The 25,348-nt window shown below is 34.0% G+C and overlaps 6 protein-coding genes and 1 non-coding gene across 10 annotated transcripts; 3 read left to right on the forward strand and 4 right to left on the reverse strand.

The window, feature by feature from the left end:
* Positions 1–1,181: 1,181 nt before the first annotated feature.
* Positions 1,182–6,662, forward strand: LOC8277953 (serine/threonine/tyrosine-protein kinase HT1). Of its 3 annotated transcripts, XM_025157226.2 has the most exons (4): positions 1,182–1,363; positions 2,543–3,149; positions 3,644–4,099; positions 6,009–6,662. In XM_025157226.2, exons 2-4 carry the CDS (start codon positions 2,733–2,735, stop codon positions 6,255–6,257), a joined length of 1,122 nt encoding a protein of 373 aa, XP_025012994.1. In that variant the 5' UTR covers positions 1,182–1,363; positions 2,543–2,732; the 3' UTR covers positions 6,258–6,662. The 3 variants fall into 3 exon arrangements, with proteins under 3 accessions (XP_025012994.1, XP_002518405.1, XP_048229646.1); XM_002518359.4 differs by lacking the exon at positions 1,182–1,363 and having other exon boundaries at positions 2,156–3,149; XM_048373689.1 differs by lacking the exons at positions 1,182–1,363; positions 6,009–6,662 and adding an exon at positions 5,631–5,989 and having other exon boundaries at positions 2,156–3,149.
* A 521-nt stretch (positions 6,663–7,183) lies between these two features.
* LOC8277952 (probable carboxylesterase SOBER1-like) lies at positions 7,184–10,242 on the reverse strand. The gene is made up of 6 exons (XM_002518358.4): positions 9,643–10,242; positions 8,970–9,022; positions 8,390–8,513; positions 8,166–8,287; positions 7,835–7,942; positions 7,184–7,760 (listed from the first exon to the last, which is right to left on the reverse strand). The coding sequence occupies exons 1-6, from the start codon at positions 9,896–9,898 to the stop codon at positions 7,671–7,673; spliced, it is 753 nt and encodes a 250-aa protein (XP_002518404.1). The 5' UTR covers positions 9,899–10,242; the 3' UTR covers positions 7,184–7,670.
* A 304-nt stretch (positions 10,243–10,546) lies between these two features.
* Positions 10,547–11,381, reverse strand: LOC8277951 (mediator of RNA polymerase II transcription subunit 11). 2 transcript variants are annotated; one of them, XM_015718785.3, is made up of 3 exons: positions 11,235–11,381; positions 11,025–11,141; positions 10,547–10,924 (listed from the first exon to the last, which is right to left on the reverse strand). In XM_015718785.3, exons 1-3 carry the CDS (start codon positions 11,289–11,291, stop codon positions 10,748–10,750), a joined length of 351 nt encoding a protein of 116 aa, XP_015574271.1. In that variant the 5' UTR covers positions 11,292–11,381; the 3' UTR covers positions 10,547–10,747. The 2 variants fall into 2 exon arrangements, with proteins under 2 accessions (XP_015574271.1, XP_025012995.1); XM_025157227.2 differs by having other exon boundaries at positions 11,025–11,306.
* An 82-nt stretch (positions 11,382–11,463) lies between these two features.
* LOC8277950 (mitochondrial pyruvate carrier 4) lies at positions 11,464–13,727 on the forward strand. Its single transcript, XM_002518356.3, has 5 exons — positions 11,464–11,623; positions 12,216–12,314; positions 12,539–12,591; positions 12,937–13,010; positions 13,373–13,727. The coding sequence occupies exons 1-5, from the start codon at positions 11,464–11,466 to the stop codon at positions 13,416–13,418; spliced, it is 432 nt and encodes a 143-aa protein (XP_002518402.2). The 3' UTR covers positions 13,419–13,727.
* A 702-nt stretch (positions 13,728–14,429) lies between these two features.
* On the reverse strand, positions 14,430–18,567 carry LOC8277949 (uncharacterized protein DDB_G0285917). Its single transcript, XM_002518355.4, has 4 exons — positions 18,452–18,567; positions 17,951–18,340; positions 15,340–15,495; positions 14,430–14,829 (listed from the first exon to the last, which is right to left on the reverse strand). Exons 2-4 carry the CDS (start codon positions 18,272–18,274, stop codon positions 14,683–14,685), a joined length of 627 nt encoding a protein of 208 aa, XP_002518401.1. The 5' UTR covers positions 18,275–18,340; positions 18,452–18,567; the 3' UTR covers positions 14,430–14,682.
* Positions 18,568–19,910: 1,343 nt separating this feature from the next.
* LOC112534767 lies at positions 19,911–20,001 on the forward strand. Its single transcript, XR_003079024.1, has one exon. It is a non-coding gene; the product is annotated as a small nucleolar RNA snoR109 (small nucleolar RNA).
* A 3,813-nt stretch (positions 20,002–23,814) lies between these two features.
* LOC8277948 lies at positions 23,815–25,329 on the reverse strand. The gene is made up of 2 exons (XM_002518354.4): positions 24,721–25,329; positions 23,815–24,548 (listed from the first exon to the last, which is right to left on the reverse strand). The coding sequence occupies exons 1-2, from the start codon at positions 25,241–25,243 to the stop codon at positions 24,040–24,042; spliced, it is 1,032 nt and encodes a 343-aa protein (XP_002518400.2). The 5' UTR covers positions 25,244–25,329; the 3' UTR covers positions 23,815–24,039.
* Between the last annotated feature and the right edge of the window lie 19 nt (positions 25,330–25,348).

Genomic DNA, 25,348 nt, shown 5'->3' on the forward strand with positions numbered 1-25,348 from the left:
CTAAATCCCTTAAATCTTCTTGCAAAACTATCTGACGTTGGTGCTCCTCCTGGACGGAGTCAAAAGTCACCATTGAAACAAAAGCAGGTAGATATCTCCTATCTACTGCCCGCATCTGAAAATGGGTTACTTTGCGATTAATAACATCGATTAATATTTATATAAATTGTAATTAAAGAAGAATAAATTAAGAGTAATCTGTTAGGGATGGATTGATCCATAACATCCATTTAGAAATAGCAAATACAGCAATCATTCTTTGGGAGAATGTTAGCAACGATGAAGCTGTACAAAGTCCATAGGCTTCGTTGGTTGGGCCTCGGAGTGAATCTGTTTGGTTGGTTGGTTTGCATCAAATAAATAAGAGTGAATCAATAGGCATTGGGTTTTTCTCTTTGCAATCTTTTTAACATTAAACAGCTGAAAAATGACAAAACCCAACCTACTTTCATCATATGTTTGTCAAAAATGACAACTCTTTGGATTGGCCCTGTCCTATCAAATACAAAAAATATTACTAATTTGTGCATCTGTTGCTTCCCACTTTTGTTTTGTTTTTTTATTTTTATTTTTTATTTCTTTGCTCTATTCTTCATAATTCATCCCCTGTATTTACACCTTTTTTAACTAAAAGAAAAGAAAAACCAACTAAAGTTATTATATACTTATATATTCTCAATAATGAGAAGGGTATCAAAGATAGTATAAATAGATAATTTTAGACTTCTTTGCATACATATAGGCATTAACAAATTACATCTCTATATAATGGTTTTTTGATTGTATTTTCATGCAAGCTTTTTATTTTTTTGCCCCTTTGATTTGGGGGAGATGATGAAATAAACTAAATATGAAACAATCAATGACAGGATTGTTCCTTGGGAAAGAAATGGAGTAGTGTGAGAAACCTTAATAAGAGGATCAATGATTGTTAAGTTAAGTTAAGAAATCGAGTATCTTGATTCCAAAGGGCATTAGCAAGAAGTTTGCGTCGCCTTCTTTCTATATATTCTAATTCTTCCCAACCCTAAATAAAGAAGCATAATTATATATTTTACTCATGGAATTGGAATACAAATAGACTTAGCTCATAAGCCAATCATGGGAAACTCATGCTTTGATTCTTTTTGTCTAGTCTCCTTCTCATCAATATATTCATTTCATTCTAAAACCAATTGCTTATGTATGGCCTGGCCTGGAATAAATTGAAGTGACTTGAGAGCTTTTTTTGTTGTTGTAAATATAGCCTCCCTGCGCATCATCATACGGCCCTTGGACTGAGAGACTACGTAATAAAGCATGCCAATTGGGGTTACAAATATAAACATTCCGACGAGCTATGAGCAACAATAGAATAAAAAGGGTAACTAAATTTACTACATGCATTCTTTTCTTTTCTTTTGTTGCTGTTGTTTGTAATTATGAGTTGGTAGTATGAAATGAATGGCAATTCAAACAATCGATAAGAAGAAGGAGAGAGTATCAAAGCAACTCAAACTCAAAACTCAAAAAAAGAAGAAGATAGCAATATTGATATTGGCTTGCGAATATTAATAAAAGAGAAAAGGAAATAGTATTTGATTGTGAAAGATTTTCCATTTGTCTTGTGTTGGAGATAGCAACTTCCAACTTGTATTAGTTAGTATTTGCATTTTATATATATATATGCTATCTTCCATCCGATCTCATCTCATTAAAACCCTTTTTTGCAACTGTGCCCACTTCGCATTAATGATGCGCAAAAGATACGGCAACCCCTGCAGACCCATTTATCCAACAAAATATTAATAATTTTATTACATCCATTTCCCTAAACTTCACTCCCAGAAACTCTTCTATCCCTATAATTTTCCTTATACTATTTTCACTCCCTAATTCAATACACCCAACTTAGTGTATTTGGTTTAAATGATTAACTACCCTACTGAAGATTGAAAACTATTAGAGGTAGTAACACTGATAATGGAACATTTACAGTGTTCAAGTTGAACTTTAGTTGCTGATTTTAAATGACCCTTTTACCGCTAACAAATGAGAGAAACACAAAAGACTAAAGAAAGGGTCCCATCCCATAAATTTTAAATGTTAAGATTTAAGAAAATATAGGGCCAAAGTATATAGCGTGCTAAATCTCATGGATTTTGATGTAAAATCTTTTCTGTAAACAAAAAAAGGTGTTAACTTTTGAATGGAGCAGTCACGAGACGTCCATGAAATCTCTGCTTTGAATTCATCTTTCTACTGTCAACTCCCTAATCCCTTCATCTTCTTACAAAAAGCCGTGAAAATCTCTTCCTTTCTTCCTGCAACCATCTACATTTTCATCTTCATAGCTTTTATCTGTATTGTGCAACTTTTGTGTATTAGATTAGATGTCTCTGCGCCTTTTCCTTTTTGTATGTACATATAAAACCAGTTTTAGAATGGAAACTACCCCTCTCCCCTGTTTGTCCCAAGAAGTTGCTATGTTTTCTTTGGCTCTGTGACTAATTTCTTCGATCAAATTCATGAATACCCATCTCTGCTTCTCATTTTTCTACAGAACCCATGTATTTGAACCAGTTCATGCACTTTCTCAAATCAATTCACACATTCAGAAGGAAGACTCCTTTTGATTGTTTGTTTTGACACCCACAAATAAATTTAAAGGAAGCATCTTCGCCGCAGAATAAAGTAAAAAAAGAAAAAGAAAAGAAAAGAAACAGGAGCTACCAAAAGAACAAGTGGTTGGAATGGCGGGTTTGTGTTTTCATGCATTTCGGCTTCGGAGATCGAAGAGCAAATCTTTTACGATCCCTTCGTCATCGAAAAGCCAGCTGAATTCAGAAATGGAGAACATGGAGAAGAGGAGATTTGACAGCTTAGAGTCATGGTCAATGATATTGGAGTCTGAGAATGTGGAGGCCTGGGAGGTCTCAAAGGAGGACCAAGAGGAATGGACTGCTGACCTCTCTCAGTTATTTATAGGTAACAAGTTTGCCTCTGGTGCCCACAGTAGGATTTATCGTGGAATTTATAAGCAGAGAGCTGTTGCGGTCAAAATGGTTAGAATTCCTAACCAAAACGAGGACACTCGAACTTTGCTCGAGCAGCAATTCAAATCTGAAGTTGCTTTGCTTTCCCGTCTCTTTCATCCCAATATAGTGCAGGTAACAGCTTCTGTTGCAATCTTATTCGGATGTTTGCTCCATATTGCAACTTTACTGAATGAAAGAATTATATACCGAGCAAAACAATTTGTTTTATTCGCATTAAACAGCATTTGTTTTGTTAGATTTTTCCATTACCTACTCTTTTTTTTTTTCTTAGTCACCTACTTGGCTTAAGTTTTGGACTTCTGTCAGAAAATCTATCTCCCTATGCTATAAATTGTGCATCTTCTCTATATCATAGCCTATGTGCCATCTCTGAGCTTTCTGGCGGTAATTGAACTAGAATTTCGAAACGCCTTAAAGCCTTCTTTTTAACTACTTGCTTGCCATCCGCAGTTTCATCACTCACTACGTTGCTCTTGTTTCTGCATAATTCCCTGTTAAATTACTATTTAGACATAGCATGATCCATAAATCAGCATTAATATATAATTTTGTTGGATGGCTTATGGAACTTCTTATTGCTAGATGGTAAACCATCTCCTTTACAGTTCATTGCAGCTTGTAAAAGGCCACCTGTGTACTGTATCATCACTGAATACATGTCACAAGGAACTCTGAGGATGTATCTCAACAAGAAAGAGCCTTATTCTCTGTCAACAGAAACAATACTGAGGTTAGCACTTGATATCTCACGAGGAATGGAGTATCTTCATTCACAAGGAGTGATCCACAGAGATCTCAAATCAAATAATTTGCTTCTAAATGATGAAATGCGAGTTAAGGTAGCAGATTTTGGTACGTCATGCCTAGAAACACAGTGTCGAGAAACCAAAGGAAACAAAGGAACTTACCGCTGGATGGCACCTGAGATGATCAAGGAAAAACCCTATACTCGAAAAGTTGATGTGTATAGTTTTGGCATTGTGTTATGGGAGCTCACTACAGCTTTGCTTCCCTTTCAAGGAATGACTCCTGTACAGGCCGCATTTGCTGTGGCTGAGAAGGTTAGATATCTATGATTCGACACAAATTTCTTTCATTATTATGTGCTCTTTCCTGGAATACTTAAACTGTGGCCTTACAGACTTTCCCTTCTTTGATAGTTTGATACTGTCATCTATATGTAGAATCAAGACATTCCATCCTAGTCTTTCTTGCAGTTAATATTTCTCTGCTGATTGACTCTTTTATTTTCTGCTAATGCTATGCTGTCTGCATAAGTCATGAGTGCAAAGTGGGGAACAAGATTAAAATCATGATTCTTTCAGATGTAACCTACTAGCTAGTTCCATCTTTTGGTTTAGGTGGAATAAGTGGATGTCCCAAGAAGGAGATGAATAGCAGTTTCTGGACACGTCCTTTTCTTTTGGTGTTATGGGTATAAAAATTAAAAGATTCTACAGAAGCTGTTCTTTTTTGTCATCTTCTTGTATGTCTTTCACATCTTGGTTACATAGTTCTTTATAGTCACAATAGTTGGAATCGGAGATGATTCAGTTATTAAACTCTTGCTATTCTGTTTTTCAAGTGTCAGAGACTATGAAGTTGTAGTTTCTTGATATTTATGTAGTTCGAAATAGATGCTGATAATTTATTTTGTTCTGTTCAAGAGACTAAGGTTCAGGTCAGTAGCCATCATGATGCATGCTTAATTTATGCATTTGAATGTCTATCTTTGAACACAAATATCACTTTCCTAGAGAAGAGAATGAGTATATTCTTCTGCAGTGAAATAATTATAAACTATCGCTGTCATTGGTGGGTCTTAGTTGGATTAACATTAAGAAGCAAGTTCACCTTGATAATTTTGACCAAAAAAGCTGCACTGCAAAAGAGTTGGGCTAGATATGCCTGCTCCTTTGACGGATTGCTGTTTAGCTTGCTTGTGTCTCCAAAATTAGAACAAGGGCCACCATGGCAGGAGATGACTATGCCTCTTTAGTACAGAAAGGAACTTTCATTTAGAAATATTCACAAGCATTTTCTATGGAGTTAACATCCGTACCTGTATTGCTGCAACACATTAATGGTTATTGCATAAGGAGCTGTCACTTCAAATCTAAATCCTTTTCCTAATAAGTGTAAGTAGATTGATTCTTTTTCTCTCCAATTTTTCAAACGTTACATTGTCTTGTGACCATTAACAATTAATATTTTGCTTTTGAGGCTCTAATCTCCTCCACATTCCTTTTGCAATTGGGTTGCTGCCTGTTTCAACATCTGATGTTTTTTGTTTGCTATTCTGTACCTGCTTTATCTATTGCCAAATAAGTGAATGGCTAACAATTTATTGTGAAGAAAAGAAAGACATTAGCACTGATTATTCCATCATAATTTGTATTAAAGTGGAGAATCCACATGCATACAATTGCTGCTACTTGGTTGGGCTAATACAATCGCATAGACTATCAAAACCCACAATGTTCCTTTGGAGAACGGTTCTGTTGCATGTAAGGATAAGATTTATAGTTAACCATGTAGATTCAAGTAACGCGATTGAATTCTTTTTTGTTTTCTTGGTCATATCAACAACAGTATGCAACAGAGATGAGAGCTTTCACAATGTCTATATGTATAGAAAGCATGTCCTGCTTCAAAATCAAGCCAGAATTTTTTTGTGCTCGTACTTCAAGCAGTGACTCAGCAATACTAAGTGAGGAGACTCCTATTCTTGAAAAGTGAAAGAAGATGCAGCAATAGAAAGGCATTGTGATGCATATTCTAGATAGCAAAAACAAACACTCTATAAGAATGAACACTGTATGCGGGGTATACAAATTTGTTATAATTCCCGTGTTTCCATTTAAAAGTGGCCTTTGGTTGTGAATTATCCATTGATGATATAGGTGACGCTGTAAACTGCAATTTGTAGGCCAGTAATTTGTATGTATTACTAATTATGTTCTCTGGCAGAACGAGCGACCTCCATTGCCAGCCAGTTGCCAGCCTGCACTTGCACACTTGATAAAGCGTTGCTGGGCAGCAAACCCATCAAAGCGACCAGACTTCAGTTACATTGTTTCTGCGCTGGAGAAGTATGATGAATGCGTGAAAGAGGGCCTTCCTCTTACTTCACACCCAGGGCTTGTCAACCGAAATGCCATCCTTGAACGCTTAAAAGGCTGTGTATCCATGAGCTCATCTATACCTGTACATGCATAGGTTGATTGCGAGGTATGTAATGGCATTTTTATAAGGTGATTAACTTGTATATGATGTTATTTAAATTAATTATGTAAGCTCATGGTCTACAAGTGGCATATCAATAAGGTTGAAGAGGTGTAGTTCAATGTTTGGGATTTGCGCTCCCCAATTATGATTGTTTGATTTTAACTTAGAATGTGATATAACTGGGGAAAAGAATGAAGAATGTTGCAACTATCCAGTGGTGTGTAGGCCATCATCCTTGCAAGCTAGAGAAACTATAATTTAGATTCTTCAAACCAGTTATGGCAATGTATAAAATGAAGAATGTTGCTGTTTTTTCCTTTATTATTATTTTAATAAGTTCATACATACATCATAGATTTATCCTAGATAGCGAAAAGATCTATTTGTTTCTCTGTTTCTTGTGGGTCTTGTTCCCCAGCTTGGCCGATAAGCCATGTTCAAAAGTATGGATGAGTGTACGATTGGGGGATGAATCACTTAAAACAATCGCGAAAGAAAGGAGGAGGTACAATCGTCATTCTTATTAGTGTTATTAGAGGAAGAGATGAGATAAGCCAAAAACCTGTGTCATTAGAGGAGAGAGCAGCAGTGAGGGTGAGGATAGTGGCAGGATTCTATCTTTTTCCGACTTGAGTATCCTTCTATCCCGTTGTCTCTCTCCCTTGCTATCTTATTATTATTATTATTGCCTATTGGAGGAATTGAGAGACTCCCCAACCCAAGCATTTGCTTCACCCTCCAGCTGCCATCCTTTTTGTCTAACGGAGTCAGTTCCACTTGTTCATTAATGAAGATTTCATTCTGCTTGGCTCTCATCCATTTATGCAATATGGTGTCAGAGCACTGTTTTCTTCTTTAGATTCATCTGTCTCTACAAATTCTTATTTTGGCCTGTTTGTTTGTGCTGGAAATAAAAATAACAATGGAACAAGTATTATTTCATTCATTTTCCTTCCTTTCTTCTACCCCTTATAAGATTTCCTTATTTAACAGCTCATTCAACCAAAGCCTTTTACATAATGCCTACCACAGGTACGAGATATCTCAATTAGCTACCATGCTTAAGGTCAAAAACAGAGATAAAGGAAAACAGAAGACAAACCACTTGCATAAGGGAAAGGACAGCAATTGCACAACTCCCTGCTGCTCCTTGCTTAAATGAGAGACTGTATTTTAAGACTTAATGCCTTCTCCCTCCCCTCCCCTCCCCAGCTTCAGAATTTTTGTCCTTCGAGCTTTAAATGCCAGGAACCATATCCTTGGTTTGGTAAAAGGCATGATAGTAGCAGTTACAACTCGCAACTTAATGTTTTTCTTAATAGACGAAATTCAGGCCAGATTCATGCAAAACTCACCAAATTACCATCAACAATAATCATATCTAAGCCCAGTTCACTTAAACCTCTATGAAGAAGTTCGCAGACGAGTCTTAATCCATGATTCCAGATATTGCAACTCCCCGTTGCTTATTGAATGGCCAAGACCAGGGTACGCCTGCAAATGCCAGATGCCAGATTTTATAAGTCGAATAACTAGCAACATAATTCAGAACATACCAGATATATTACCTTAAACTCGCAGCTTATCCCAGCTTTTTCAAGGAATGGGGGACCTGCTTGTCCAGCTTCAAACAGTACTGTTCTGTCAGCAATTCCATGCGACCACAAAATAGGTGTCTGTATAAAAATACGAGATCTCCAACCATTTAATCATGTAATAATGTGAATGATATTTCTAAAATTTCTTTTTTAAGAACTTTAAAGATCAGGGGGTACTTAACAAGAACAGCAACACAGGAAGACCAATGGGAAAAGAAATTAGATTTAAAAAATCAAGGGAAAACATTGAAAACACTTCTTAACTCAAAGGAGCGGTACATTGCTCCATTTAGCTAAATACCCTTTTTGCATCAGGTGAAATCTGTTCCATGATAGAAGAATTAAAAGGAACCCATCCACTGAAGACTGCACCTCCTCCTAGAGTTTTGGGGTATAGCATAACACTAGCCAAGGTCAAGGCACCTGCAAATGAATTGATAAGACTTTTAAGATCATAAATGAGAACAAATATCATTTGTTATTTATCTGTCTGTGTGTGTGTGTGAGAGAGAGAGAGAGAGAGACCTCCTTGACTGAATCCACAAACGAATACATTATCAGGGTTTGTTCCAGCAGCTATCTCCTTGTCTATAATTCCATGCACATTCTGAACTGCTTTGAGGATACCAGTTTCATCTTTTGGAGAATCCTAAGGTACATTTAAAAATAGAAGTCACGAGAATAAGTATCAAACTCAACTTGCACCGTCATTGAACATTTGGTGTCACAATTAATCTGGAAAAGAACTTTACAATCATCAAAGAACCATTAAGTCACAGATTTTTTATCAATGACAACTTCAAGGGCATGCAAATACAGAGTATGGTATCTCAAACTAAAGAGCAGAGCAACTATATGGATTTACTTTGGCAAAGGACAGTAGTTCAAACAAAATGCAGTTAGTTATGATATTTAGAGGAAGAGGTGTCTATTCTTCATGTATGCGAAGGTTAAGATATCTCTGGGAAAAAGAATTATTCCAGCAACTTGTACTGGCTGAGCCACATTGAAGGATGCTAGCAATGTGACAAAACTAAGATGAAAATTCCTGAAACGAAATGCACATAAAGAATCTATATATAGATGTAGGAATAGCTGAACTTACAGCTGTGATGGGAATCTCATAGATGTCAAACCATGAAGGCATTACAGCACCATCTACAGTACAGAGGCATGTAAATTATTAGAAACACATTTATTTATAATTCACATAAAAATGCAAAAAGATGCTGAATTCATTCCATTACTGTTACACAAAGTTCAGAACAAATTAAAAGGAAAAGAACAGAAAAAGAAACAAAAACGTTTTGATCACAATAAAACGAATGAAGATAAGATGATGAAAATAGGCATTCACACTCTCAAAACACCAACTTTAGATGAGACATCAGAATTCAGACCACTCTATTATACGTTGTATATATGCATATGGGTCACCATCAATCTTAAGATCGTTGCGATACATGCAATCTCAATAGTCAACAAACACACCCTCAGACACTAGAAGAAGAGACATACTTTCAACACATTCGACCTTTATATGACAATAAAATCAAACCTAAACTCACTAGTAATTCCGTTCGATAATCATTCCAGCCATTTATTTGAAAAGACAGCTGAAATGCACTTAGAAGAATCAGAGGGGATTTGTTAAGGGAAAACCAAATAGATGGGTGGATCGAGGAACATAAAATCCTTAATCTTAATCAAAACCATATACAACAAATTAAGATGGATAGAATTAAAAGAAAGACAGAGAAGAAGATGATAATGCTTACAGTTGCAGGAAACGGGGTTATTAGGAGCATTAGGGAAAGACCATTTTGTAGATGAAAAGTGGGAAGAAGCGAAGAGTGATTTGATGGGTTCATTGGCGGGACCGGAATCCCCCAATCCGTGAAGCCAAAGAATAAAGGAAGGAGCCATGGAGTTTGGTGTGGGAGAAGGAGATGGGGTTGGGGTGCGATGGAAGAATGTTATAATTAAAAGCGTGGTGCAGAAGAGCAAAGCAATTGGCTTTGTAGGATGCTGCATTTGGTTTTGGGGTGGGGGTGAAGCAGAGGGATGTGAAATTACTTTGGGCTACCCCTCCGTGTTTAACTAACAAGAAACTTAGGCTGTGGTTTTGGCGCAGTATTATGGAAATCCAAACTCACCATCACAACTTGCATTCGCACAGGGATCATAATGACTAAGCTGATGATGAACAATCGTGTGATTTACAGTTATAGATGGACGGAGGCGCCAGGTTAGTGATTTCTGCAGGAAAAGTTAATTGGTAAATCCTTGCCGAGTGATTCATGATTTGCACAGGTCTAATAGAAGGAACAGTGAGGCAATTGATTGTAAATACTTGGAGAGATTCTTAATTCCTTTTTCGAAATAGAGTTGTATTTGCTGTTTTATGATCAATAAAAGAAGAAAAGACCCACTACGCTCGAACTGTCCTTATTTTTTACCAGATAACATCTCTTCTTCTCGAAAACTATAAAATTTACTATCAGGAGGCCATAAAATAAAAGTAGCTTTGTTTTGCACCGTTACTGCTACCTTCTGTAAACTGTTCAATTTTCAGCATACAAAAATTTCATTGTTTTCTCTTATTCTCCTTCATTGAACCCCACACACCTATCTCATATCTGAAGGGGGTGACTGCGACTCCAACAACAAACGCAACAAGAGTAGAAGAATAATGACGAAAAGGTTGATTTAAATGAAAAATTAAACATAAGGCCAACAATGTCCATACATATAAAGCTCCATAATGTAAGAAGAAAATACAGGAATTCAAAAGCAACAAATGGAAGCCTGTAGTGTAGAGAGAGTGCTGAGCACAGGAAGGGAAGTGAGGTTTCTGTCCTAAAAAGCAGACTCAACGCATCTTCAAAGGGCATCCTCATATTGATCAATACTTAGTTTGATGGCATCCAATTGCGAAATAACATATTCCAATTTCTTACAACAGATCTCATTGGAGATTCTACAGCTGTAGTCACACTTCTCAAATGGACGGTACTCGCACGCACTTTTTATTTCATTTCGCAGAGTAAACTGGATGTCCTGATTCAATTTCATTTTCAAATAAAACCTAACAAATTAATTTGGAAATCAAGAAAACTCAATCACGTTCTTTAATTGGAAAGAAAATTAAAATTTTAACCTTGATCATTTGCATGAACTCACGGCAATTGTTGTTGATAAATTCTTTACGAGGACCAGTAGGAGCAGCCAGCTCGTCCATAACTCCACTAGCCAGCTCCAGAACCCTAACTATTGTCTGCAATTGCAACCCATAAAAGAAAAAAGTATAAATTATGCTTTTCCATTTTTGTGAAAAAATGAAAAACAAGAAACGAGGAAGAAGTACGACTTTCTCAACATTTTGAAGTCGCTGCAACGATGTGTTCTGAGTCTGCGACGAATCCATTCTGATGTGTTCTGAGTTTAGTTTAGTTGAGCTGAGCAATCACACATAACACCTCTGCAGTCTTAGACTGGTGTTTTTATTCCTCTGTATAAATCAAAGTTCCCAAACGTCGGCGTTTGGACTAGTAGCATGTAAGGTCAAGTAAATACTAGGGCAGGGCTGGGCCAATGGAATGCTGACATGGCATGATATGGTTGGTGGGTATTTATGCCTTCTTCCACCACCAGCAAAGCAAAAGAAATTATTCTTGTTGGCTCACAGAACGCAGAGGAGAGAGATGGCGACTTCCAAGCTGCAAGCTCTTTGGAATCACCCGGCCGGACCCAAAACCAGTCAGCCTTCTTCCATCTCTCTTTTTTATTCTCTTTGCTTATGAATCCCTAAAATGTTTGCTTTGATGAGCATAAAATTTCTAATTTTGACTTTCTTTCTTTTTTTATTTTAAAAAATTGATTCCGATTAGACCCTTTTTTCGTTTGCCCTCTTTGCGAACAAAACAATATCAACCTATGGCGTTTCCGTCGTCTCAAATGCGATTTATTTATTTATGTCTCAATTTTTTGTCCGACTTGTATTTATGATAATTCATTCAATTCTCCGCTACAATTTACCCAATGGAATTAGAAGGGAAAAATTGGACGGAATGGGAGACAAGACAAAGTGTTAAACACAATTAACTTATGAATTCAGCCATTCTGTTTCCACTATATTAACCCCAAATCATAACTTTTTCCTGTTTGTTCATTACCTCAATTACGTTGTGGGAAAGCTAGCAATTGGAAAGATACCAACATCCTACCTTGATCACCTATATTAGGCTATCAAACTCAATCTAATTGATCAGCCAATGCAGGACCTGGTTGTGCTAACATTTTATAAATTTGACACTTGTCTGACCTTCAATTGCCATGTTTGCTATTGCAGTTCACTTCTGGGCACCAACGTTTAAATGGGGCATCAGCATTGCTAATATTGCCGACTTCGCCAAACCACCTGAAAAACTCTCATATCCTCAGCAAATAGGTATGCTCCTTTTCTCTTCCATCATTTCATCTGTGCAGTACCTCTCTTTTTATTTTTTATTTATTTATTTTATTTTTTTATTTTCCTTCATTTTCAACAGCCACACTGCATGTGCATTCTTTACTATTGTGGATTATACCATAACTTCTATCTAAGTATTCTGTGTCCCATATTGACATATAGACCATATATGGTAATCTTATATATACCTTTTTGGTTTACAGCGGTTACAGCCACTGGACTTATATGGTCACGCTACAGCACTGTAATTACACCAGTAAGTTTCCCTTGAATAAATGCCTTGCCGTTCTAATATGAAATTGTGCTGATACAGCACCTATCGCTGGCACCTGATACTCTATTTGCAATTATGAGGTGACTCTTTTTGGATTATCTCTTATCTATCTAGTTCTTGGTTATACTATATATCATTCTTCATATCATTTAGTTTATATTTCTTGCAAGCCTATCTTTACTTGTTTTTAGCTTGCTTGTTCTGTGATCTTAGTCATGATAGTTAAATTCAAACAATTTAAATGATTGATTTGATAACTTGAAAGTTATGCTCTTTGAGAAATGTCAATTCATTTTGATCCTAGTTCATCTGTCATCTGAACTGCAGAAAAACTGGAATCTATTTAGTGTAAACGTTGCAATGGCTGCAACAGGCCTCTATCAATTGTCGCGCAAAGTACAGTAAGTTCTGTTAAAAAATACTGCTATCTGTATGTGGAATTTATAGTATCATGCTTTATAGCTGTTGGCATAGGGACGTCATTCTTTTCTTGTTTTAACTTTGCCCAATCATATGAGATTCAAAGTGGAGGATTTCTAGTCCTCTACCCATAACTCGCCCTACTCTAGTTCTAGTAGGATTTATACCTAAGAGCTTGTGGTAAAAATTGCGAAGCCTGCATGGTTATAGTTTTAGTATGTAGATTCCAATACGAAGTCATCCTATATTGTCTTGCTCAAATGTTTTTCTCTTGCTGTGCTGTTGCCTATACAGATGATGGCCTCATTAGAGACTTATTAATTACCTTTTTTCACATTTCCAGGCACGATTACTTTTCTGAGGCAGAAGCTGCTGCAGTGAAAGAATGATGACGAAAACATACTTTGTTTCCATTTATGCCCTGCAGTGTTGAAGCCATTTTTCCTTCATGCTTTGCAGTTCTTTCAGCATTTCAATCTGTTGCTGTGTGCTTCCTTAAAGGCCTTGGGTACTCTTTTTCTTTTTCTTTTTTTCTGTTAAACTTTTTCCTCCAGAAAGAAGACTTTGGATACTTCAGTATTCTATGATGTAGAAATTATAGGTTGAAGTACACTGTTATGCTGGTGAGGCCATTATAAACCAGAAAGATTAACGCATGACCAATAATATATTGTTCAGATGCCCCTGATTTTCTGCTACTCGGAGTGCTAGTAATACTAATATTTGTGCTTGTTCTGCTATTTTGCCCGGGCTTGCTAAGGAAGAGTTAGAGGGCGTAAAACAAAAAAAGATTCAGTCCAGTATACTATATGGAAAGAAGTTACCATTAATGATAAATAAAGAAAAGATTTTAATATTTGATTGTATAATTTTGCACACCAATATCAACTTTATAATAAATTGTCTCTCTAGTCTGTCAGTTTCATTTTGTTCTTGAAGCACATTATTGGGTTCCAATGTTATCTGTAACAAGGATGTTTTCAAAACTTATAAAACTTATGAGCAAGGATCTACCCTAGGTAGCTTCTGTTCAAATTGTCACAGGCAACCTGCATTCGTTGAATGCATATCATTTTTCACATTGCGGCATGATCTGAAATTTACACGATCAAAATGCTCATTGCAAGAACTACAAGCTGTCACAGACTGCTGCTGGACATGTGAGATTAACCAAAGTGATGGACAACCAGGCGCCATCTTATCTTGACAAACATGGAATGCCCTTTCAGTATCACGGCCATATTGTATTGTAGATCATTAACTTGCTTGATTTGTCAGCATCTGGAATTTCAAACCAACAAGAGAAATAATTGCCTCCATTGCCCTTTTTGGTGTGCACAGATCCTGGGCAATAGTTTCCAGGAAGACAAACGAAACATGTGGGGTGTAGGGATATCAACTGTTCAAGAATGGGAAGAAAAATCGTTATTTTGTAATTCAGTACAAGTTACGATCAGCTCAACCAGGGAGCATCAAATGAAAGACAACTAGGGTACATGCATCTACCACTCAAACCCGCTTTCTCCAAAATGCCAGGTTGCCAAGTAATTGGGAAAATTGTCTCCGAATCAGCAATAAACAAATAGACTTTTTTTCTTCTTCTATTCTATATGTCAAATAATATTACGGTACACCTTTAATCATCTCCCAACACTACTTGGAGTTCACTCTTTCTAACTGCCCATCTCTTGGCTGATCTGGTTTTAAATCAGAGTCATCATCGTGGGACATTAAGCCTAGACTCAAATCCAAAGTGCTTTCGTTCAGATCTTGTCGCACCACTTGATTATCACCCTGAGACTGAAGTGAATGTTCAAGCCAACATTAGATGGATACCGCAAAAGTGAAAACATAGTTGGCATCAAACAACTTGAACTTAAAAGGTTGTCATAGTGGGGGTCACAATCGGCTCAACATCTTTGGCGTTAAAGAGTACAGAAAATTAAATTACAAATCTCACTTGCATACAAAAACAATGGCTTGATTTCATAAAAAGAGATAGGTGTATTTCAAATTGCAGTCCAACAATTGGACAAAGAAGGGAGAAAAGATAAATCAAAGAAGAAAAAGGACGACAGAATTTGCAAGCTCTTTTATCCTCTTAATTCAGGCAAATCATTATTCTTTCTTTAATGGGTCTTCCATTTCAAAGAAAATCATTGTCATCATATAATTAACATTTTCTCTATAGGTGCAGATGGACTTTTTGAAAGATCAATTTGTATGAGTTGCATTTTGTTTTATCATAGAAGAAAACAGAACTCCATGCATGACAAATGTACCAATCTTAAAAAATGAATAACAATTTACCTGAGTTTCTTCCATAGGTATGTCATTAATGTCAGGTTTTTCATCAAAACCATCATCCTTTGAAATTGGTTCCGCTGCGACTTCAGCATCACTCTGTTTCGCTTCATCTTCAGCCTTCTCTGCAACTTCATTTTTCTGTTTCTCTAGCAAATAAACCTACACTTGCCAAGAAACCAAAATAATAAATAATAACTTCGGGTTGAACAGATTCACTAGAGCCATACATTTTTGCAAGGCACATCATGAAATCCCTAAGCTACAATTGAAAGTAGAGAGCACTTTCATTAATCATCCTGGTGACAATATCACACCAGGCAACCTAGAGACAGTAAGAAGGTAGGTTTTGCAGGTCAAGGCTTTGAATGACAAACACAATCTTTATCAATGAAAGGGGAAGGCTATCAATATGTAACCCTCTCAAGGTCTGCAAAATAAGCACCCCTTTCATCCTGGTAGCATCATCTTCACTTCCACCATGCAAAATAAATAAAAATGCATAATTTTCTAGAGCAACACATTTTTTCATCAACTGGGGCCTAAAATACCCTTAAAAATCTGCACACCTTCAATGACATACTCCACCACAAAAAAAGGCTTAAAACCTGATATGCCATTGATCAAATAACACCATTGAAACAGTATAGCGAGTGCATACTAAAACAAAAACATGAGAAAAGGTATATCAAACAAAGTTTCCAATTATTTTCCACTATGAAGGATATCAGATACCTTGATTGGTTATGATTCATCAGCACAACTATGAATCAATTTTTTTACCAGATTACTACTTTATCACATCTAACCCAAAATAATGCCATGGAAATCATTGGTAACCGAGAGCAATGCATTAGCATTTTATTTACCATATATCCCTTATCCAAATTACAACTCAGTCTAAACTGAGTGAATAAATTTTGAAAAGCAAATCAGATTCTACTTGGTCAACCACACATCAAAATAAATTAAATAGACATTTTAAAACTTCTTCAATCTAAATGCATTGATATAATAATTATTATAATTAAAAGGTAAAATCTAACAAATTCCAATTGAACATCTCTTACAAAATGCATGATAATGCCATTCTCATGTAATCGAGCACCATGCTTTGGATAACAAGACAATATGAAGATAGTATGTGTTTTATTTTTTTGGTTGAAAATCTATTTTCTCAATAGAAAGAGAAAGGGTTCTAGCTCTATACAAGAGCTGTATGACCAGATAACATAAGAATCATCATACTCCCCAGACGATAAAGATCTTCAAGCCCCAAAATGTTCCCTCCATCACATAGTTTTTTTGTCCATTGGATAACATCATGTGTCGTATGATTTTCTATGTATCTCTCTCTATGTTCCAGTGAGGCTCAACCATCTGAAATTTCATTAAAAAAAGAAATCACATGCAACTGGATGGCTATAACAAATGAGGGACAACAAAGTTGGGTATAGAAAGTAGCAATACATAGACCAGAAAGCCAAGCTCCTGATTTAAAGAGGTTAATTCCTTTTGCAAGTACTTCAAAGATGCTCTTAACTAACACCAGGCATAACTCACAAGTCACAACATAAGCAACTAGATTACATCACTTAGCAATGTGATGATGTGTTTATACCGCTATACCTATTTTCTCATTGTCTTTCCAGCCACTCGCACATACAGTCTGTGCTAATTTATTATAACATCAAGAAGACAAAAATCTCTCACTGAAGACAAGAATCATTCGGACCTAAAATAAGAAAAAATGTCCAAGCAATAACAAGGGTCAAACTTAAGTTTCCCCTCCCAGCTATACGTAGTTTTCTTACAACTTCTTGTTCAGCTCCTAGAACATCAGATTTTGTTAATAAACGATTTCAACTCTTGAGAGGGTAAACTAGACTAAGATATTGAGAAGTTTGATCAAAACAAGGGTTAGAGGTTGCATTTTGGACATTGAGATAATCAAGTCAACCAAACTAAGCATTAGTCCCAAGCCAGTCGGTTATAAATAAACAAAGCTTAAATGATACAAATACAAAGAAATGTGGAATCCTCACATTTTGGCCCATGGATTGAATTAGATGCTACACACTTCTAAATCAGACACTAGTTATGAATCAGTGTAGTGCAGATATAAAAAGATCGTCATTTTTCTTCTTGTTGATTTTATTATATTTACTAACATTTTCATTTATATCATTTCTATGAAAATGTAAGATAAAATAAAAACTAGTGCAGTAGTGTTGATGAGTAGCATTGCGTTGATCAAAATATGAGATATTGTGGCTATTGATCAATAGTCAAATGGGTATTTCATTTCCAATGAGAAATCAGGTCGACGTTCTTTTATTACGAAACTTGAATGAGTATTCCCATCATCGATGGAGAAAATAAAGAAAACGAAATATTTCTTATTTGTGCGAAAAAAGAATTCCAGGTTTTGAGGGAAATTTGATGATTAGATCATCATATGTTACTGAATCAGACAACAGTCAAATAGTGGAAGCTAAGAACGAAAATAAAACCCTAAAACACTGTTCATGGGAAACACAGATCTAAAATGTAGTATAAAGTAAATGGGGCAGGCAAAGAAACAATTGGAAAATTAGAAAGGAGAGAGAGGGCAGACCGGAATGTACTTGAATTTACGGCGAGGAGGCTCGTCAGGAAGGAGGGGGGGATCGTCGTTCTTGTGATTGCTGTTGCTGTTGTTATTGGATTGAGATTGAGATTGAGATTGAGAAGAAGGGGTCCATTTGTAAAGGAGGAGATGAGAACCGTTATTACCGTTAGAGGAAGAATTGTTGTGGTTGTGGTTGTGGCTGTGGTTGTGGTTAGATGATGGAGAAACGTGGACCCATCTCTTCTTCCACTTCCTCACAGGTCCACTGAACACCGTCGCCGGTCCATAACGGGTGGAAGACCGCCCCAGTCTCGCCCCCACTCCCTCCATTTCTTGCTTGCTTGACTCTAAACTGGATATGTAAAATCCGTCTAGTTTTATTATTTCCTTTTCTGCCTGCAGTATGCACACATAAGAGTGAGAAATGAGAGGAGAAAGGGGAGGGGAGACATGGTGGTATAGTTATATAAAACGGTATACAATACAGTATTAGCAAATGGCCCCTACCCTACGGTTGTTTGTTTGCCTGACACTAATAATCAAATCACAAACCAACTATGATTGCTTGCTTTAATTTTAATTTAACCATTAGCAAATGGCAATTGCAAACCTATTTGAATACTTCTAAATGAATGCTTCAATTTCTTTGGAACTGTATTATATATAATATCCCCTTTCATTATCTAAAGTTGTTTACATTGCCAGTATTATTAGTATTAATTTGGTACCCTGTGCTTTTTTTTTTTGAGAGATAGATAAATTAAATCACTTTTTTCTAAAAATAACATTATTTCTTATAGAAATGTTTGATGATACAATTTACAAAAATCTATATATATTATTAATTTTTGAAATTTAAATTTTTTTAATATGTGTTTAATTTTTGACACATAAAATTTTTATTTTGACACATTTGACGTATGGGATTAAAGACTATATAATTTTATAGTTTTTTCTATTATCTTATTGATTAATAAATAACATTTCTAATTAAATACTGACTCTAATTATAAAGATAGAATATTAATTATATTTTAATATTATATTAACTAATAAATAATTTTCTAATAAGATAATAATACTAATTTTATCTTAAAAAATAATAGCACATTAATTGTATTATAATATTATATTAACTAATAAATAGTATTCTAATTAGATGACGATATTAATTCTATATTAAGAAGCAACATATTAATTATATTTTAATATCACATTAACGAATAAATTATTTTTGTAATTAAATAATAATTATAATATAGAAAATAATATTTTTAATTATATTTTTAATAATAAATTAATTTTTTAATTTTAAAAAATAGTAATATTAATATGTTAATTTTCTCTTATAAATTAATTAATAAATAATGTCTATATTATTGTATTAATAAAAAATTAAAATTTTAAAATATTAAAAATATTTATAAATAAATAATTTATTATTATTTTTTAAAATTTATATTAATATAAATATTAAATATTTTATTAAATTATATTTTATTAATTTAATTTTATAATCAACGTGATAATATTGGTAACGAACTACCGAATTTGTTATTATTGCAGATACAATTGTGGTAAGCTGATAGCATTACACTAGAGAATAGAAGAAGAGACTTTTAGAAAAAGCCCATTGAGTCATAAGGTTTAATTTGTTTTCCTTTTTTTCTAAAGCCCAAAGAAAAAGAAAAAGATGTGCGGCTGAAATGTATTCTACAAAAGTAAAGGGAAGGGTGCTGATGATACTATAAAAAGGGAGGAAGGAAGTAGGGCTTTATTATGAACAATGGCAGTCGTCTGGCTGCGGCGGCGGCCTTGGCCATCGTCTTCAACCTGTCTCCATTTTGTAAAAAGTTTTATATGCATTTGGTTTTGATTTACTTAGATATATAAGAAAAGAGTGGCTACATGTACCAAGGGAAGGCATGGAGAATAAAAGAGTAGCCTTCATCTTGAATTGCCAAAGCGGCTGTAGCTATATCAATTTCAGAAGCTAACTGGCCGGTTGTTGTTTTTGAGATCCATCGACATATCTGCTTACCGAGCTTCTTATATTTATATATTTTCTTAAAAAACAAAAAACAGAGTAGGGAGAGAAGATGGAAATGGCATAGGATTTAGCCTTTTCTTAGAGACCCTTCTCTTCACATTAAACTCGTCACTTTCCAGGCATTCTGCTTTCGTCTTCCAGCAGTCTTGCGTCTATCGGTGACTATATTTTTTTTTTTTTTTTTTCTTGGATAGATCCAAGATCTAACCTTGCCAGATTCATTTCATCCTATCACTTTAATATCTTAACGATTGGTTTGCGAATTCATTTAATCTATAAAATTATTTAATTTTATATTTTAATCTATAATACTAGATATAATTATTTTAGTAATTAAATTACTGAAATATTTTTAACTTTATATTATATTTTTTAGTTTCTTTTTAAATTTGTTTATCTAATCTAAATTTTGAATTACTATTTTTTACTGTAGACTATAGATAATTGTAAAATAAATTAAAAATTCATTTCATTTTAAAAAATAAAATAAAAATTTAAGAATATTTTGAATATTAAAATTTATATATTATTAACTTTTAAAACTTAAATCTTTATCTATATTTAATTTTTAAATATCTAAATTCGAATATATTCATTTTCGACTTGTAAAATTAAAATTTATGTATAATTTAAATATTTTTTATTAATTTATAATTTATAAATTATATTTCTAATCATATTTATTTTAATTACAAAAATAGCATATTAATTATATTTTATTATTATATCTAATAATAATTTTAATTCTAAATATAATAATTAAATTATATTTAAATTTTTATATTTAATAATAAGTTAATTTTTGATTATATAATAAATTTTTGATTTTAGTATCGATATTATTAATTGATACAATATTAAAATTAATTAATAAATATTTTTACAATAGCTTTTATATTATTAGACTAATGAAAATATCTAAAATAGTTAATTAATTTGTTATTATTTTTTAAATAATTTATATTTATTAATTAAATTTTATAAGTGAAATAATAATAATCATAAAATGTGTGAGTAAATAACTAGTTATACTATTACAGATTAACAATTGAACTAAATATATTTTTCTAAAGACATGAAAGGACTCAATTTTAAATAAAACTCATTTCATATATTACTTAACTATTGAAATTATTAAATCCAACTTTTATGATATACACCAAATCAACTGTAAAGCTTTTATTTCTTTTAAAGGTTTAACAGTTAATTAGTTTAAAAAATATAATATTAAGTTAAAACATGATATAAATATATACTATTTGTGCATTTATTATAAAAGAAAAAGATAGCGAGAAAGAATCGAGGGTTGCCGTTTTTGGTCTTTTATTTTTTTTGTTTGAAAGAAATAATTTCTGTCGTGTTATTGACTGAATATTTAAATGTTTGGATTAACTAATACTGGGGCTAAATTGTACCTTATTTTATAATTTTAAATGTTAAGAAAAGGCATCTAATCCAACTAAACCCTCTCAACCAATTCTGAAATAAAATTTAGCCATCCCCACAGCCCTTTTTCTCCTTAAGGTAATACAAATCTTAAATTTATGCCGAACTCTTAATTTGAAGGTTAGAGTCTGGTAACTCTCGTTAACTTTGCAATTACCTTTAGGATAAAGGTTCGATTCGACTCATCAACTTATATTGAAGAGTTAAATATTTTTATTTTAAATTTTTTCAGTAAATAATTTTTTGAATTTATATTAAAGAGTTAAACATACTAATTTAAATTTCTTAACAAATAACTTTTAAAATTTATTTTTAAATATCAAATACATTCAATTTAAACTTTTTAATATGAAATAATATTAGATTTTTAACTTCTAATTAAATTATAAAAATTGAAAAAATATTTATTTTATTAATTTACTAATAAAAAATATAATGATAGTTATACAAAGCTATGTTTAATAAAATCTAAAATTCATAAAGTTATTAATGAAATAAATATTACTTTTAGTTTTATAATTCAATTAAGATTCAAAAATTTAATACTATTGTTTAAAAAAAATTAAATTGAATGTATTTAATTCTTGAATATAAATAAAAATTAAAATTAAATATATTTAATTTTTTTATGTAAATTTAAAAAATTATTTACTGAAAAATTAAATTTGATGAATTTGACCGTAAAAAAAATTTAGAGAATATTTGCTGAAAATTACCCGACTAGAAAAAAGGGCTCTACGACAATTGATATGTCTATAAGCGATTGTTGAACAATTTGTAAACTAGACAATGCATGACAAAATGTTTATTATGCTAATAACAATTTGTAAACAAAAAAATCTCTGCAAAGACATCTATAAAATTAAACCAAATTCAGGTTTGGATTCCCCCTGAGGTCCAATTAAGGTATTTGTCCGCACCTATGTCGAGCTCTATGAGAGAGCATCCTATTTCACCATCCTAATCCACTGCGTCTTAGTTTCTCGTTTCTGTTATATCCAATTACTTCTCAGGCTGTTTTTCACTCTCTGCACCCTTAAGGACGGTCCTGACCTCACTATTGGCGACAACATCTTAGCATGTATAAGATAATGAGCGCATAGATTAACGTTACAGTTGTAAGGGCTAAGGGTCACATGAGTTTTGTTTTGTTCACAAACTTAGCCCACGTGCGGCTTAGTACAGTTGATTCACCCGGTGTCAAGATTGTTAGTAAGTCTTTCTATGAATGCGGTGTCAAGATTGTTAGTAAGCTTTTCTATGAATGTCAAACTCAGCAAGATGACAGTAATTACGCCAACGCAAGTATGCCTAAGAAAAAAGACACGAAGAGAGTACAAGAGTTTAAAGATGTATGATTATATTACTTTGTTCTCCACCATGTACAAATGAGGAATAAAGAGGGTATTTATCGGTATGGATGACTAGCATTCCCATCTCTTTAAGTGTCTACATGTATATAGAATATTCTAATGTATATAAAAAGTGTCTACACTATTATAAAATATTCTAAAAATTTTACATTATTCAATAATATTATAGAGAATTTTACGTTAATCTAGTACTCTCCATAAAGAGTTTTAGACTTGAGCTCCTTGTAGTGTGACACAAGGAAGAGACGTCGGCCCCAATGGAGCTTAGCAGTGGCACAGTTTATGGAGAGTCCAATCAGAAAGTAGGAAAGAGAGATTAGTTGTAATTTTCTCTTATAGGACTTGCATCACGATAGGCAAGGTGACAGTAACAGTGCCTATTTCTTGCTCAAAATTACACTAGGATTCTTTATTCTACCCTGAGCTCTACTCCATTATCAAGACAAAGAAACAAGATTTAATAAATTGTTGGACCATAGGATTTAACAAATTGCTGGTGCCGAAGGGATATTCTGCGCAATTTAATTTGGTATTGATAATTGAAGAGAGAGAAAGAGGCTGAAGAAAGAAGAGAAAGTGGGTTACAAATAATGGTATTTTTTAATGAATAATAATTGAGTGGTTTTTAATTTGAATTAGAATTCATACAGCGAACGATTCTCTGTTTCGATTGTTCATTTCATTTTTGTTTATGTTTTTTTTTTTTTTAAAAAAAAAATATATATTTTATGTAAGATAGTTTTTAGATTAAAAATATACAAATTTTTAAATTTGTAACTTTTGCTAAATTTAAAGGTTAAGCAGGTCAAATAAAATAGTTCTAGTGCTAATTTGCTTATCCTATCAAACAGTATCGTAACTTATAAATTTGTAATTTCATAATAATAACAAAAGTTTATTTATTGTGAGTTGCAATAATAAGTTTATTCTTCTAAATAGATCCATGCATGTTTCAATTGTACACTCGACTTCTTCAAGTAAAAGAGCAAACCCTCTTTGCCTTCCAATAAAAGAAAAAATAACAATACATAAATACTCAAGTCTCCAGCTCACAAATTGCCAAGGAGATGAGAAGTTTTACACTGTCCCAATTCCGACAATCCAATGGTAATTTAACATTTCCAGCAGAACAAAGTAAGAAAACCAACATCTGGCTTTCGCTCAACTAACTAAAAATAAAAAATCCATTGTCACTATATACAAAAGTATGGGCGTTTTTCCCACGGCTAGATGTCGCCATTGAATGCAGCAGTCAAATAGCCAGTTTTTAACCCCACTAACTTACCACCACCGATATGATTATCTCTGCAATGGTAAGCCTTCGCCGGGAAAGCCTCAAATCCAGCAGAGCGTTTTGTAGCAAAAGAGTGGTGGGATTCTGATCTCATTTTAGTTAAATTTTCATTGGTTGTCCTCTTGTAGGGTGCGAACCACTTGGCCTGCATGTACCCAATTTTCCTCCATGGTGGGACGTGCAGCTTCATCTCTTTCATCGACTCCCTTATTGCACTGCACATCAATCTCACAACCTGCTTCATCTCCTCTGGCTTACCAATGAATACTGGAGGAAAATCATCGACCAACGCGGTGTAGTTTAAGGTGGGACGAGCAATTTCAAATTCCGCTGCTAGACACACTTCAACAATCAATCGATTCCCACCAACATTCACATCTACATACTGGTATTCTCCAGCTGGATACCTCCCAAATTTTTCCCACCGCGATTTGCAAAGACCTATATACAATAATTTGAAGCACTGGACAAAATTAGATTGAATAGTAACCATTCGAGATAAATGCTAATATAACTGACCAGATTTTGATGTTATATGTAGGATTTGATTGATGAAGTATATGGTTCAAACGTTAAAAAGTAAATAATAAAAATAAATATGAATCCTACTAACCAGCATCGAAGCCCAGGTGGCGCAAATGCGACATCAAACTGCGGTGAAAGCCGTGCGACGATCTTTCTCCTATGATCCCACATGCAATTTCTGTCTCTGATCGAATCTTTTTCCTCACATCATCATCATCTTCCTTATTGAGCAGACTCTCCAATATATTCTTGTTTTCAGCATCAGAAACTGAATAATGTTCCTGATTATCGTCATCAGGAGGGTGATTGATTTTGATGTCTGACTCCATAAATAATATTGTGGGATGGTCATCTCTTTCGATAAAAGAATTGACAAGCTGAGAGAGATCATGATCAGGCGAGCAGTGTTCACTCCCACTTCTCTCGCAAAGCCTCAACCGAGCGGCCTCGTTGAACATAGCAGCCGCCATTTTCTTGAACTTCACTGGTAGTTTTGTCATCTCTTTTGCTTTTTGTTTTTCTTTTGTAAAGACGCTTTGGAGATAAAAGAGTGATAATTCAAGTAAACACTCGATGGATTGAGATCTCAGTTTAGTTATATATATATGCATGCGTCCTCCGGATTAAGAAATAAGAAATAAGAAGAAGAAAGTGATGTGGAGAGGATGATGATATTATGGCGGCATCTATTCAAAAGAGAAAGATGACAAAATAAT

The sequence above is a fragment of the Ricinus communis genome, chromosome 5 (assembly GCF_019578655.1).
Source record: "Ricinus communis isolate WT05 ecotype wild-type chromosome 5, ASM1957865v1, whole genome shotgun sequence".
NCBI lineage: Eukaryota > Viridiplantae > Streptophyta > Magnoliopsida > Malpighiales > Euphorbiaceae > Ricinus > Ricinus communis.

Coding starts and splice junctions, on each gene's coding strand:
- LOC8277949 (XM_002518355.4), bottom strand. CDS start 18,274: ATGGAGGGAGTGGGGGCGAGACTGGGGCGGTCTTCCACCCGTTATGGA. Junction 15,496..17,950: donor GTAAATTCAAGTACATTCCG/GTCTGCCCTCTC, acceptor TGGCAAGTGTAG/GTTTATTTGCTAGAGAAACA. Junction 14,830..15,339: donor TACCTATGGAAGAAACTCAG/GTAAATTGTTAT, acceptor CATTCACTTCAG/TCTCAGGGTGATAATCAAGT.
- LOC8277951 (XM_025157227.2), bottom strand. CDS start 11,291: ATGGATTCGTCGCAGACTCAGAACACATCGTTGCAGCGACTTCAAAAT. Junction 10,925..11,024: donor AGTTCATGCAAATGATCAAG/GTTAAAATTTTA, acceptor AAATTGAATCAG/GACATCCAGTTTACTCTGCG.
- LOC8277952 (XM_002518358.4), bottom strand. CDS start 9,898: ATGCAGCATCCTACAAAGCCAATTGCTTTGCTCTTCTGCACCACGCTT. Junction 8,514..8,969: donor ATGAGATTCCCATCACAGCT/GTAAGTTCAGCT, acceptor AATGTACCTTAG/GATTCTCCAAAAGATGAAAC. Junction 7,761..7,834: donor GGATAAGCTGCGAGTTTAAG/GTAATATATCTG, acceptor TGGCATTTGCAG/GCGTACCCTGGTCTTGGCCA.
- LOC8277953 (XM_025157226.2), top strand. CDS start 2,733: ATGGCGGGTTTGTGTTTTCATGCATTTCGGCTTCGGAGATCGAAGAGC. Junction 3,150..3,643: donor TTCATCCCAATATAGTGCAG/GTAACAGCTTCT, acceptor TCTCCTTTACAG/TTCATTGCAGCTTGTAAAAG. Junction 4,100..6,008: donor CATTTGCTGTGGCTGAGAAG/GTTAGATATCTA, acceptor GTTCTCTGGCAG/AACGAGCGACCTCCATTGCC.
- LOC8277948 (XM_002518354.4), bottom strand. CDS start 25,243: ATGCATATATATATAACTAAACTGAGATCTCAATCCATCGAGTGTTTA. Junction 24,549..24,720: donor CCACCTGGGCTTCGATGCTG/GTTAGTAGGATT, acceptor TATTGTATATAG/GTCTTTGCAAATCGCGGTGG.
- LOC8277950 (XM_002518356.3), top strand. CDS start 11,464: ATGCTGACATGGCATGATATGGTTGGTGGGTATTTATGCCTTCTTCCA. Junction 11,624..12,215: donor CCCGGCCGGACCCAAAACCA/GTCAGCCTTCTT, acceptor TTGCTATTGCAG/TTCACTTCTGGGCACCAACG. Junction 12,315..12,538: donor CTCATATCCTCAGCAAATAG/GTATGCTCCTTT, acceptor TTTGGTTTACAG/CGGTTACAGCCACTGGACTT.